We start from the raw sequence: 14,103 nt of genomic DNA on the forward strand, positions 1-14,103 counted from the left end.
GGCAGGTCGAGTCTACCAGCCGCTCCTTGGAAACCCCATGGGGCAGTTCTACTCTGTCATATATGGTTGCTGTGAGTCGGAATTGACTCGAAGGCAGCGGGTTTGGTTTTGGTTTTGTTCTTATTGTTGGTATATATATTGTTCCCAGTTTTTTGCTTTTATAAATAAGGTGCTATACATATCCTTGTCGATAAATGTGTCCATCTTCTTGATTATGTCTTTATTTCATATTTCATGAAAGTGGAATTGCTGGGTCAAAGGGCACATGCATTTTTAAGGCTTTTGGTATTTCCAGAAGATTGTGTCAGTTCACACTCCTGCCAGCAGGGCATAAGATGGCCTCTTGGCTCTACATCCTCACCAGCAGTGGGAATTATCATTAAAAAAATATTTTTGCCAAGTTAATGGGCAAAAAATGGCATCGTAATTTAATTTGCATTTTTTGATTACAAGAGCAGTTGAACATCTTTTCACATTGGCCATTTTTACACTTTGATTTTGTGTGTTCACATGCGTACCCATTCAGTAACTGCTTTGTGTCTGTGTGTCTCCCATCTGAGCTAGTGGGCTGTACAGAGCTCCGCTGGGCCCTTCAGCACAGGGGGGCAGTGGAGGGCAGTGGTCTAGGGCGTAAATGCTGGACCCCCTTACTCACTCACCGTGTAGCCTCGGGGGAGTGACTACTCCTCTGAGCCTCATTTGCCCCATCTGTAAACAGGAACATGACACCTAAACCCAGGCTGGGATGTACTTGTGCACTTCATGGGAGTCTACCGTAAATGATAGCTGCTGGGGTGCTGGAAGCTGCACATCCTGAAGACCAGATGTGTGAGCTGGCAATACTTGGCCTCCATGCTGCCTGGCATCATTTTGGGTGGCCTACCCCCCTCACCATCCGCTGCCACACAGGGGCTTACCCGTGGGGCCGAAGCCCAGAGAACAGGCCCTGGGCCAGAATCACTGATTGCTTAGTGCTCTCAGGCTACTCCCTGCCACACTGACCTGTTTCCCCACTCCTTACCTGGGGACAAGTATTTCAGCCCTGCATCTGCCCCAACGGGGAGCTGTCTGTCCCACCTTGGCATTTGAGAGGTGGCTGAAGGACCAGAGCTATGGCTCCTGCCCTGGAGGGAATCCTCAGACTCTCTGGCTGGGGGAAAAGGGCCTTCTTGTTAGGTGGGAAAATAACCCAAAACTCCAAACCCACTGCCATTAAGTTGATTCCGGTTCAGACTCATGGCAACCCCATGTATTACAGAGTAGAATTGCTCCATAGTGTTTTCTTGACTGTAATTTTATGGATGCAGATTGCCAGGCCTTTCTTTGACGGTGCCACTGGGTGGTTTGGAGCCATCAACCTTTGAGTTAGTAGCCAAGCACAAACTGTTTGCACCACCCCAAAAACCCCTCACCCCCAGCTCTGGCCCTGACACTTTCCAGTCTTCTTTGGTCCCTGAGCACTCTCCTTCCCCCACCATTGGCCTTGGCAGCTTTATCTTTTGAAGGATTGAAGGGGGTGAGAATGGTCTTTTAGGCCTTGAGGTATGGGGGATTCAGACTTGCTGGGGGTCTCTTCATTTGGAGCAGCCTTGTTGGATGAAGGTTTCTTTGGCAGGGTCCTGGGGTATGTTTGTGCTTCTGGGGTGTGGGGGGCTTCTGACAAGGCTGGGGAGAGTGTGGGGCAGATCCCTGCCCTTCCTATGCTCCCAGGATGGAGGTGAAGCCATGGGCCTGAAGGAGCCCCTCCTACTCCTGAAACATAGCACCCGGAAGACTAAATGCTGACTTACCCTGTTGGTCTGTGTAACCTTGACCAGCTCTGGGCTGGGCAGAAGGGAGTGGAGCTGGAGGCCTCATAGATGCCAGGGGGCGGAGCCAGAGGGAGGCAGCCCAGACTAACCACTCCTGCCCCACCCCACCCCCTCAGAAGGCTAGGAAAGCAGGGGTGTGTGTAAGAATAGGCTGAAAGGATGGTTTGGCTGGGGTGGGGCCAGAGAGAGAGCCAGGCCATTCCTGAGAGACCACCATGGGGTGTAAGCAGGTTGAGGAGGAGATGAAGCTGGTTTACGGCTGGGAAATCAGAGGTAATCCCTTACACTTGCCACACACATTGCAGGCACCCCCAAAGGCACCTTTGTGTGTGCACACATGCTCACCACACACGGGGCTCTTTGGGAGGGGCGTCTGGGGAGCCCAGGCACAGGTGAGGGATCAGCACACCCGCAAAAGGGAACCTGGGCATCCAAATCCGTTTGTATGCCCTCCACCTTTGCCTTGTCCCACGCCAGGCCCAGCTTCCTTCACGCTTAGGTCCCTGTGTCAGGCCCCACTCCACTGCAACCTCTATGAGCGCACCCACCCACTCCTGCTTCTCGGCCTTTGCACCCTGCCCCGTGCAGGACTACCATTCTCAGTGTGGTCCTGCAAGCCCCTGCCTGCCCTGTAATGCCCACCCTCTGCCTCATCACCCCTGCCCCCAGCTGGGTACATGGTGGGGTGCCCAGCACAAGCTGGCTGGGGGTGATTGCATCCTGAGCTGTGACGGAGCACAGGGCCCCACCGCCCAGCGTTCCTGTCTGAGTGGTAATTGAAGCCATTAGCGCGCCAGCCTCTCCCTTGCCGGGTAATGGCAGGAAAAGCTCTTCTCCTTCCACACTCTTGAGGCAGCGGCTGAATCACTCCCCCTCCAACCCACCCTCCGCCACTGAGACAGGGAATCTGACATTTTCCCTCGTGAGGGAGGGGGAGCGGTGGGGGAGGGGAGGCAGGCCTTGATTCTTGGCATTTTCTTTTTGGGAGGTGGGGAGTGGGGGTCTTGGAGCTCCATCTGGAGGTTGTAGAGTCCCCTGGGGAGGTGGGTTCCAGACCAGATGGGACTGGGATCAGGAAAGCCCCAGGAAGAGACCGGACAGCCAGAGATGTGGGTGGGGCTCTGGTGACCAGTAGATTCTGGAAGGGACAAGGAGGAGGAGGAGAAGAGGGCCACTGAGCAGGAATGAACTGTTTCTGACTGTGTTCTAGGACGCCTGGGTCAGGAGGCAGTGCTTGCCTTGTGTTTAGTGATAGAGTGGATCATGTGTACCCATGTGTGGTCTGGTGCCATGTGCGGTGTGTAAGGCAAGCATGTGTGTCAAGTGTGCGGTGCTGTGTGGACAGCAGGCAGTGTGTATGTGTGGTGGTGTGTATACAGCAGGTAGTATGTTCGGCAGGTGGTGTGTGCCTTATAGGTTGTATGTATAGCAGAGTGTGCAGCTGCTCTGTGTGTGTATGTGTGGTGTAGTGTGTACAGCAGGTGGTGTGTACCTTATGGGTTTTGTCTACAGCAAGGGGGTGTATAGCCAGCAGCCTTAGTTGAATGTTTGGTGTCAGCCTGGCACTGGTGGGAGGTCAGAGATGCCTGTCTGGGCCCATTGTCTCTGGGACCCTACAGGATCCCTGCTCAGAGCTGCTGGTCAACAGGGACAGCTGGACAGAGGTGGAGGTGGGGCAGAGTGGTCTGCTGAGGTGTTCTCAGACAGTGCCTGTGGTAGCCTCTCCGTAGTACCTCTGCAGCCAGGCCAGGAGGTTAGGTTGTACCAAGTAAGGGCTGCTGCCCCAGACTTGAAATCCTCTCTTCTCCTTTCCCTCCCTCTATCAAACCCAGACTCCCTTTTACCTGGGTCTGCCTGGCATTGGTGTCTGCTAACTGACCAGAACCACCCCCAGCCCTCCATGCCACCTGGACTCAGGAATCCAGATACCCGAGTGGAGTGCCTGGCTCTGCATCCTCAGGGCAGGCTCTGGGGAGGGGCTACTGTCAGGCATGTGGGTGGAGGCTGGGGGAGCAGTCAGTGCTGGGCCTGGGCCCCCGGGGTCCTGCAGTGGCTCTACACCTGACTAGTTTTGGGACTTGTGGCGTGATGAAGGACCTCTTGAGACCATCTGCCACGCAGTCCCTTTGGAAACAGCCTCAGGGGCACAAGACCTGATAAGCAGGATTTGTCCCTGTCATGAGGTGTTCTGGGCCAGGCTGGACCTGGAGCAGAGCCCATAAGGGAGCTTTTATTTGCAGGGCATGTGAGTGTTTTCCAGGAGTCATCTCTCCCTTTTCCAGCCCTCCTCCCTGCCCCAGGCCTGTCTGTCCCCTCCACCCTGTGGTGGAATGACCCGACCCTGCCTGGGCCCAGGCCTGATTTTGGGGTATGGGGAGTTTAGGTAAAGGGCTACCTCAGATAGAAGATGGCTTCTCAAGTGGCAAGATGCATCCCTTCCTAGTGTCCATGTATGTGTCTGGATAGCAGGCCATGTCTGCAGGAGCTGGGCCTGTCACCTCCTGAATTTGCAGCCACATAATGTGAGCTCCCCAAACCTGGAACTCAGGCCAGCCTCTGCCCCTCCCTGGGCAGCTGAGGTGTGACCTGCATACATCTAGTCTAGACACTGTGATCTCTGTGACCACAGTAGCATTCAGGATCACGCAGACATGAGGCTTTGCAGCCAGTTGCTGGAGGGTGCAGGGCCTTGGGCCTGGGGATGGAAGGGGTCAGGTGGGTGGGCACTTCAGGGAGGGCCTTGAAGGTTCTTAGTACCTGGCATGTCCTCATTGTTTCTGGTTCTGATCTTCCTTCGGGGGCCCAAGTGGACTCCCTTCTAAATGGGTCCTTCTGTGGAGCAGCAGTCCTCCTGCCTCTTCTGTTAGCCGTGGACACTGGACGCCTCCCATGTGCCCAGGCTGGCCCTCCACCCCTGTATTACAGATACCTACAAGGCCCTGTAGTGTGCATGCCCTCTTTGCTCACTCCCTTCTCCCCCAGCCTCATGCCCACAGTGGCTGTGGAACTGGTACCCTCAACTGCTGGCCAACTTAGAGGTTTTAAATGCCCCTGAATGTATACATTCCCTGTCCTTGGTAAGGTGTACCCCTTCCCCCTTCCCGGTTGCCAGGTTGAGGACCGTGGAATTGATCCTGTGGACATTTGGGAGCAGTGGGAGGATTTTACCTGGGGGAGTGACATGATCAGAAAGGTCCCTGTGGGTGCAGGTTGGCCGGGGAGAAGGGGTACTGCCATTCGAGACCAGTGAGGAGGTCCAGATGCAGATGGTGGGTAGGGGAGGAAGGGGGGAATGGATCAGGAGCTGTTTAGAACGAGCAGTGACTACTCGGCTACCTGTGGGGTAAGGGAGGAGGGAACTCTGGGTTATTGGTTCTGGAGCCAGGTAGATGCTGGCACCCTTTTCTAAGATTCAGACCCAGGAGGAAGACCAGGCTTGAGGGGATAAGGTGATGAGTTGGGTTAGAAATCTGTTGAGTCAGGTGTGCACAGGCATCCAGGGATGTGTCAAGAAATCTTGTACAGATTTGCTTGGCATTCCAGATGGACACCTGGCAGTGGAGTTGTGAAGGCCAAGAACTGGCAGATTTCAGGGAACCAGAACCAAGATGGGAGAAAGAGGGCCCTGTTGGAACCCCAGGAACTAACTCTTGATGTTGGGAGGAAGAGTGGCCATGGGAGATGGGCTATGAGGTGCCTGAGAGACAGGAGGGTGTGAGGCCGTGGAAGGCAAGAGAAGAGAGAGTGTGAGGGAGGAGGGAGTGGTCAGCAGAGTGGGATGCTGCTGAGAGGTCAGGCACCATGAGCACTGACAAGCATCCTCTGGAGTTAGCACCATGGAGACATCGTTGGTCTTGGTGGTGGGCTGTTGGGAAGCAGTGGGGGAGGCAGTTGGACTTGGGGTGGGGGGGGTGAGGAGTGAGTGGGAGGCTGTCAGTGGTCTGGAGTGACTGGAAGCAGGGCCTGAACCTAGGGAGGAGGTAAATGAATCAAAAGAATCTCTCTGGAGTAGGACTGAGGTGGGAGAACCCCAGGAAGAGGGCCCTGCATGGGCCAGAGAAGCCAGAGTGTGGGTAGGGTGTATGCCCAGAGGATGGCCCCCAGTTCATCTGGGTGTGTGTGGCGGGGAGGCCTTAACAACCGAGTTGAGTAGGGTGGTATGGGGCCCAGGGAAGCCCTGGGGGGGCCATACAGGGAGAGGGAGGCTGTGGCTGCTCTCCGCTTGCTGCTGCCGACAGGCCCCAAACAGCTCAGATTCAAAAACAAAACAGTCTTTTAAGATGCCAAGTTTGATGAAATCTGAGTGCTGGAAGAAGTGGGAGTTTTCTCTTGGAAAAACAGCTGAAAATCGAGACTGAAAGCTGCGAAGGGAGATGGGCCCAAGGCTCCCTAGGCCCCCCTTCCTGCCTCCAAAGCCTGGGGGCTGGGCTGGGCCAGCGTATGGGAGCAGCCCTGCTCGGGGGTGTCTTGGCCCCAACCCTGCTGAGGATGGAGCTGCCTCAGGGACAGGGATGAGCTGGCTTTGGCTTTGTCAGCGTGCACCAGGGCTGGGGAAGTAGGCAGCCCGCCACCCACAAGGTCCCTTCATGTGCCTCTGCACGTCCTTGGTCTCCATGTCTGTCTGTGTGCGTTTCCAGGTGCACGTACAAGTCTCAGCATATGTGTACGTGTGACTGCATGTCTCCACATGTATGTGTCCCTGGCTCTGCGTGCACATGCCTCTGGATCTGCTTGCCAGCGTCAGTTTCCACAGGTGCTTGTCACTGCAGGTGCCCCACCACATGCCCATGTAGGTTTCTAATTTTGCACCTGTCGCTTTCTGTACGTATGTCTCTGTGTGTCCCTGGCTGTGCATGTGTCTAGGTGTCTGTGTGTTCAGAGAGGATGAGGCCAGGCCCTACACACACATATTGGGGAGGGGGCCAAGCATACAGATGGTGCCACCCCAGGGAGCCTGTGTATGTGCGTGTCTGCAGGTGTATGTCTGCTTATGCACAGAGACGCCATGAAGCTGGGTAAACACGGGTGAGGAGGTCGTGCTGACAGACAGCGCTGTCTGCCCAGGGACCCTGCAAGGCGACTCCATCTGTCAGCTTCCCTGGTGCAGCCCCCTCCCACTAGCCCAGGCACCTGGGGCATCCCAGGCTAAGCTGGACAAAGGGACCTATGTTTGCTTTGTAGGGGGCCTCAGCAGCCTCCCTCCCCAGGCACTGCAGCCGAATGCTTGGTCTGAGCAACCTCCTGTTCACCCCTAGCCTAGTCTACATCAGGACCCGGCACACGTTAGAGCTCCAGCCTCCCCACTGTCCCCCACTTTCTCCGTAGCCAAACAGTAACCCCACCTCCCAGAAAGCTCTCGGTGCCTACCATGCTTAAGTCCTTCCTACTCTGGAGTCTCTTTACTCCTCCAGGAAGCCACCAACATGGCAGGTGAGCTGTGTAGGCAGACCGATCCAGTTCCATGCAGCCATGGGACCTCAGCCAAACACCTGCCCCCCTTTCTGAACCCTAGGCCCCCATCCATCTGTGGCACATACCCTATCATCTTTCTCTGCCCAGTGAGGGCAGCAGGACCTCTCCAGAGATGGGGATGAGGGTTCCTGCTGCAGTGTCTAAAGACCTGCGCAGTTCTGCTTGGGAGCTATTCATGCACATGTACACACCCACCACAGGTACACACAGATCTGTGCCGGCAGACCCTCAGGAGTGTGTGCACACAAGTATGCATGCAAGCCAGCAGAATCCACAAACAGGCGTAGAGACTTGGGATCCCAGTGTCCCTCAAGTCCCCCATGGGCTTCTCTTTCCGTCTTGTAGACTCTCTTTTCAGGGGTTAGTGGGGCCCGGTCCCATGCAGACACTGCGGATGCCCGGCGCTGAGGCTGCGCAGGCAGATGTGGAGATCTCTCCACACTGTGCTGGGCATCCCGGGGGGCCCCAGCTGTGTGTCCGTTGAGCCGGGAAGAAGCCTGAGGGGGGATGTCCTCTGGAGTTGGGGAGCAGGGACTTGGGAGGGGCGGCGCGGGCACGGACCACGATTGTGCGCGCCCGCATGGACACGTGCACGCGCAGCTCTTCCGCCGCGGCGCCTGCCTTTCTGTCGTTGCCATGGTTACCGGGTGGCCTGCAGGGGGAGGGGCCCTTCTTCCCCTCCTGCTCCGGCAGCCCCTCCATCCTCAGGACCTGTTGTGAGGGGCCTTGGCGTGACCGGTATATTCCAGTGTTGGAACGTGGGTGCAAGTCTGCGGGTGTACACGTGTTGGGGACACTTGGGCTCATTTTGCAGTAAATAAAAAGGCAGCGGCATGTGCAGGGGGTCTGCGGTAGAGGTGGAGCCCTGAGCCAGGAAGCTGGCCAGGGCCGTGGTGCTGGGGAAGGGGCTGTGTGAAGGGATGCCCTGGATGGTTGCTCAGCTCTCCAAGGGATATCCCTCATCTCCGCCCACCCTACCCAACTCATTCCCACAGCTTCCAGGGCCCCAGCCAGGCGCTGGTGTTTCACACGGATCCAGAGCACCGGGAGTGGGGACACACCAGCTGGTCTCATCCCAGCCCTAGCTGTGGTTTAGCTGTGACCTTGGGCACATTTCTTCATCACTTAAGCCTCAGTACCTCATAGGGTTTTGGAAAGATTAAATCATTCTGTAAAACACCTTAAGGCAGTGTCTGTTGTTAGTTGTGCTCCAGTTCATTCTGATCCGTGGTGACCCACCTATGCAGAGTAGAACTGCTCCATAGAGCTTTCAGGGCTCCGATCTTTCGGAAGCAGGTCACCAGGCTTTCTTTCGGAGCCACCTCTGGATTGGTTCAAACTGCCAACCTTTTGGCTAGTAGTCAAGCACTTAATCGTTTGCACAGTGCCTAGAATGTAGTAAATGCTCCATAAACGTAACCTATTATTTCTCGTATCTGGGCCTTTCTCTATTGTGATGGGTTTGGAGTGATCATGTGACATCAGCCTGGGGGATTTGCCCTGGGCCCTTTGCCTGAGTGGTTCAGGCTACCGTGGGTACTTCGAGAGGATCATGAAAGGGTTAAGCGTGCCAGTCTGGTAGAGGGATCCAGTTTATACCAACATGCCTGGTGCTTAGATCGGCCAGACACACAGCAGGCGTCAGTACATGGCTGCTGTCCTTTGGCTGTGTCTGAATGTGCTGGTGGCCTCCTTCGGGGAATAGAAGGAAGAAACCACAGCAGGTCATTCCTGAGGGGCTGGAGTCCTCCTGCGAGACACACTTCCCCTCCCCGAGGTGGCAGAATGGCAGCTTTCTGGGTTCTGCCTAGAAGCCTAGTTGGCACAAGGGACTGGCTTTTGGGTCCCGCTGTTTTATGGACAGCACTTCACACATGCCGGTTTGGGCTCTGGGGATGGTGCCTGAGGGATGATTTGAGCCAAGGACGGAGCCATTGAGGGCGCGATAATTGAGGGAGGAAAATTAATTGTCCTTAATTTGGCGTAAATCCCAAAGACCTTCCCCGTGTCAGGAATTCAGAGTAGATTCTTGGGACACAAGGCTGCAGACATTTGTACTTCTTTCATTCTCCTTGATCTGTACCTTGTGGGTGGGATGGGGGCCTGTAGACTCCTGGGCCCCACCGGAGTGCATATGGCAAAGGCCTAGCAGCCATCGCCCCTACCTGGCAGGCCCTGAGTGTCCCTCACCATTGCTCAGGAGGGCTGAGCAGATAGGACTGAGATATGGAAAGAGCTCGGCTGGTACTCCAGTAGGCTAGGATGGCTCTAGCAGCCCCGAGTGTCCCCAAGCTGTTGGGGAGGCAGGGAGGGCAGTCTTCCTGTGAAAGTAAGTAGCAGTGGGGCCAAAGGAAACTATTCCTCTGCTCGTTATATCCCCAAATCAGCTTCATTTCCATCCTCCTTTTTCTTGCCACTGTTTAATATTTTCCTTTTAAAAATCAGAGCCAAAAGTCAGGGTGCTGTGGGATCATATTTACAGCCAAGGAGACTCTGGGTTTACATCCAGAATGTATAGGGCTGCAGCTGGGGAAAAGTGCCGCCAGCTACTGGGAGAGGATGGGGAGGCAAGGCCAGGCTGGAAGTCCTACTGCTCCCTGGCCCTGAAACCCCCCCACCATGGGGCCACAGTCCCTTTGTCATGCCCCATGGCTGCTGGAGCCTTGGCTGATCTCCCCTTGGGGTCTGGCAGCAAACAGAGGGACATCTTGCCCTTGCCTGTTGAGACTCCTCTAGCTTCTTCATTTACCTTCCCTCTAGCCAGTCCCCCTGGGTCTCTGAGAGTCTCCAGAGAGGGCTGACTCTCTGCAAGCCTTTCCTTTTTTCCCTTCCGAGGATGCCAAGTGCCTTTTCCCTGACATAGGAACCTGACCTCAGCAAATGTTCCCACACACCCATCTTGTGTTGGGCATGCAGGAGTGAAGTGTGGAGTGGTGCTAGCCTCCTGACCTCCCCCAGCGTGGAGTCCAGCTCCCTCTCCAAGAGATTGACCAAGGACAAAACGTTCTCTTTTCCCCCATTGGGTGTGCCTAGCATTCCGTTTGTGGTTTGCTCTTGGTGGGGAGGTGGCCACCTGGGAGTGGGGTGTAGGGGAGGGCCTCTCAGTAGCCCAGAATGGGAAAGGGTGGCCCTGGACCCTAATCTCCTACCTGTCTACCCCAGTGGCTCAGCCCTTACTAGTTATAGTAATAACATCAGCTAATACTTTTTAATACTTACTGAGTGCAGGATTCTGTGTCAGACTCTCTCCAATGCGTTTTACGTGCATTATCAGATGTAGTCTTCACAACAGCTGGCTTTGCAAAGTAGGTACTCGAACCCTTTTGTACAGATAAAAATGGAGACACAAAGAGGGTAAGTGATTCTCTCAGGTCACATAGCTAGTTAGTGGTGGAGATGGGTATCCTTATCCCATTTTGGTCTGCAGTGGGCTGGAGCCTGTCCTCCCAGCCGCTCAACCTCATGCTTCCAGGAGCTGGGGAGTAGGCAGCATGGCCTCCCCACCCTCTCAGGCTGGTGTGGAATCAAGGTGCAGTGGCAGGGGGCTGTGCCACTAATGTCTCCTGCTGTTGCTCTCATGGAAGTAAATCCTCCATGAGCCCCAAGCTAGGAGAAGGCAACCGTGGAGGAGTTCTGGCTCCCTGCATCAATTTCTGGTGTTTTCTGAGAACTTCTTTATCTGCTAGCCTCCACATGTGGCACCAGCCAGGACTGAGCGAGTCAAGGTCAGTGCTGCGGTAGAGAACAGGTCAGGGTCAGAACCAGGGGTTGGGGGGTGATCATTGGCAGGGCAGGGGGTGCCCAGGGTCAGGGCCAGATCCTGGGCTGTGACTTGGGCTCTGTTATGAGGTAAAGCTAAAGGCTAGATGCAGGGGTAGAGGGAACACTGTGTGTGCGAACAAGGGGGTGAGGCCCAGAAAACATTAGGCCTTGTGGCTGAGTTGTGGCTGTTGATGCCATGTGAGCTGTGGGATCCCTGCACCCCAGCATCCCTGCAGCACTTTCTGCTGTGGCCAGCAGAGCACTGATCCTCTTCCTCCTCAGAGCCCAGTGATAAGTGCTGACACCTTCAGTCTGAGGCATTGCTTCACAGACCTGGAAACTCCCTGGGCCCCCTGCAGCCCCAGGCCCTGCAAAAGGGCAGGCCTGGGCACTGGGATGCAGGACTTTGGTTCGCCACATCTGCACAAGCTTCATGCTTAGAAGTCAGGATGAGGGAGGGAAGAGTCATGAGGGTCCCAGCCAGCCTGGGAATCCTAACAGGCAGTCAGGGCCAGCCCTAACACACTTGTCTGTTCTTTGTCTGCAGGGGAGCAGCTGCCCCAAGGGTTCCCCTCCATTGACATGGGGCCTCAGCTGAAGGTGGTGGAGAAGGCACGCACGGCCACCATGCTGTGCGCAGCAGGCGGGAACCCAGACCCTGAAATCTCTTGGTTCAAGGACTTCCTCCCGGTGGACCCTGCCACTAGCAACGGCCGCATCAAGCAGCTGCGTTCAGGTGAGGAGAGGGTGGGGGTCAGGGGCCGCAGAGATGTCAGGAAAGTTGTCTGGCCAGAACTCAGCACAGCCTTCTCTCTTAGGCTTGGGTGCCCGGGAGCCGTTGGCAGCCTCAGCCTGGGCTGAGCCCTCAGGGTTGAGCAGAAGGCAGCCAGTGGGGTGGGCTGGATCTTGCTGTAGGCCTCCTGGTTCAGAGAAGAGAGCGTGGCAGCGAGGGCTGATCATTGGCTGTGCCGTTAACCTCCTCCCCAGATTGTCAGGCTCCAGCCTTTGGGCCAGTCCTGCTCCTTGCAGCACCTGTGGTATGCCCAGCATGGCCTTAGGTTCTGCGGACGTGTGCTGTGGATGTTCATCCTCCACCTTGCCCTGAGAGGGGGCCTGGGTGGTGTCTTCGCTTCTGCAGATAGCAGGGCTTAGCCAGGAAAAGAGGCCAAAGATGCCTGATTTGTCACTCTTCAAGAGGCTGGACCTCGGGGGCCTGGAGCCAGGGGTACTCACTGCCAAGCAGGGTGACTGCGACCCCATCCCTTGGCCACCAGACCCACCTGTCTCCTCTGGATGTCTCAGTCGAGCCAGCTCGGAGTCCCGGGAGCAAGACTGCCGTCATGACCAGGCGGGAGGTGTCGCCCCATTGATCGATTTGCCTGCGAGGCTCCCGCCAGGATAATTGATTCAGTTTTTGTGAGAACAGAGCAGGCGGGAAAGGAGGCTCGGAATCAGCTAGGCTGCACTCTGTGTCTGCATGGGCTGGACCAGCAGATCTTGTTCCAGAAGCCTCCTGCCAGCCGTGGAATGGTGGGCCTCAGGCAGGATGGCCAGCGCTGGCCCGAGCCCTTGCTGTCATCAGCTGTGATGTCAGCACTGCGAGGGAGGAGGGAGGAGATGACTCGGCCCCTGTAGTCTCCAGAGATGCCCCCGCCACTCCCTGGGGTGCCAGCCCCTCCCCACCAACTCCTGCTGGGCAGACACCTCCACGGTACCCAGGGGGAGGAGGGAAAGATGAGCCGCCCAGCAGGGGCAGGATTCTGGCCCCAGCCATAGTCGCCTGAGACAGCCCACTAAGTGTTAGCTCATTTAATTTAATTAAAACTCAACAAGATGGAGGCAGCTGTAGCACAGTTAATTAAAACAGCCATAATCAAGGCAGGAAACGGTCCGGCAGCATTCACAGCCACTGCCCAGCCCCACACAGCAGCCAGCGTGGTTCAGCTCCTCTGCATTTTCTTGCAGGTCTCTCAGGCAGCTCCTCAAGCAGGTAGGCAGTCCTCCCTGCAGGCCTGGACTCCTCCCCAGAATGCCGTTGACCATCAGTGGCAGCAGTTCTGGGAAGGCGTATCACCACGTGTGTTCGTTCATCAAGTATTTATGTAGTGCTTGCTCTGAGCCAGGCCCTATGCCACCCATTCACTGCCCTATAGGCCACTTCCTGCCCATTGCTCCTCTGATGCTACTTAGGCCTTATCCTCCTTGACCGCTTGGCAGCATTCAGCATTCCTCCCTCCTTGACTACTGCCTCCCCTTTTCCTGGGCTTCCAGGGCTGGCCCTCTCCTAACTGCCCTTCTGCTTCTCTGATTGCCTCTTCTCTGTCTTCCTCTGTGGGTTCCTTCAGTCGGAGAGCCAGTGAACCCTAACCTGGCTCCACTGATACTCTTTACTCCACTCTCCACTCATCTTTCCTGGGCGAGCTCACCCACTCCTGTAGCTTCTCTTATCTCCACGCCAGCAACTCCCAATTCTGTCTCCAGCCCAAACATATTGCCTAAGCTCTAGACCCAAAGATCTGTGTCTGGACGCCCCCTTAGCCATGATGAGGGGGTAGATGATCTCCTTGACAAACACCTGTGCCCTTCTCTTGCTGACCCTCTCTCACTGGATGGCAGCACTGTCCCTCAGTTTCCCCAGCCTAAAACCTGGGAGACACCCTGACCCTTCTCCATTAAGGAACCAAATCCTCTTGATTATTACCCACATCTTTCACATTGGTCCACCTGTCTCCTTCCACTGCCTTGGCCGTATCCCAAGTCCCCAAACCCTACCTGCAGTCTCTCCCCTGAATCCATTCTCCAGCAGCTGTTGGAGTCACCTGCTGTGTCTCAGTGAGGTCTCATTGCCCACACAATCAAGTACATACTCCTAAGCAAGGCAGCCAGAATCCTTCTTGATCTTTCCCTGCTCATGTCTCTGGCTTTCTCTCATTGGGTCCAAGCTGTACCACTTCCTAGGCTCTGTAGCCTCGGCTAAGTTATTTAAGTTATCTGAGCTTCAGTTTTCTCATCTATAAAAAGGAGCTAATAGTGAGAATTAAATAAGACAATGGCAGTA

General features: G+C 55.7%; 1 protein-coding gene across 1 annotated transcript in view; it reads left to right on the top strand.

Moving 5' to 3' along the window:
* PTPRF (protein tyrosine phosphatase receptor type F) overlaps positions 1–14,103 on the top strand; it is a 78,084-nt gene that overhangs the window by 12,490 nt on the left and 51,491 nt on the right. Inside the window, exon 4 of the mRNA XM_064281843.1 lies at positions 11,593–11,781. Coding sequence (XP_064137913.1) covers positions 11,593–11,781 — 189 coding nt within the window. The remainder of the gene's footprint in view (positions 1–11,592; positions 11,782–14,103) is intronic.

This window comes from Loxodonta africana, chromosome 3 (genome assembly GCF_030014295.1).
Source record: "Loxodonta africana isolate mLoxAfr1 chromosome 3, mLoxAfr1.hap2, whole genome shotgun sequence".
Lineage (NCBI taxonomy): Eukaryota > Metazoa > Chordata > Mammalia > Proboscidea > Elephantidae > Loxodonta > Loxodonta africana.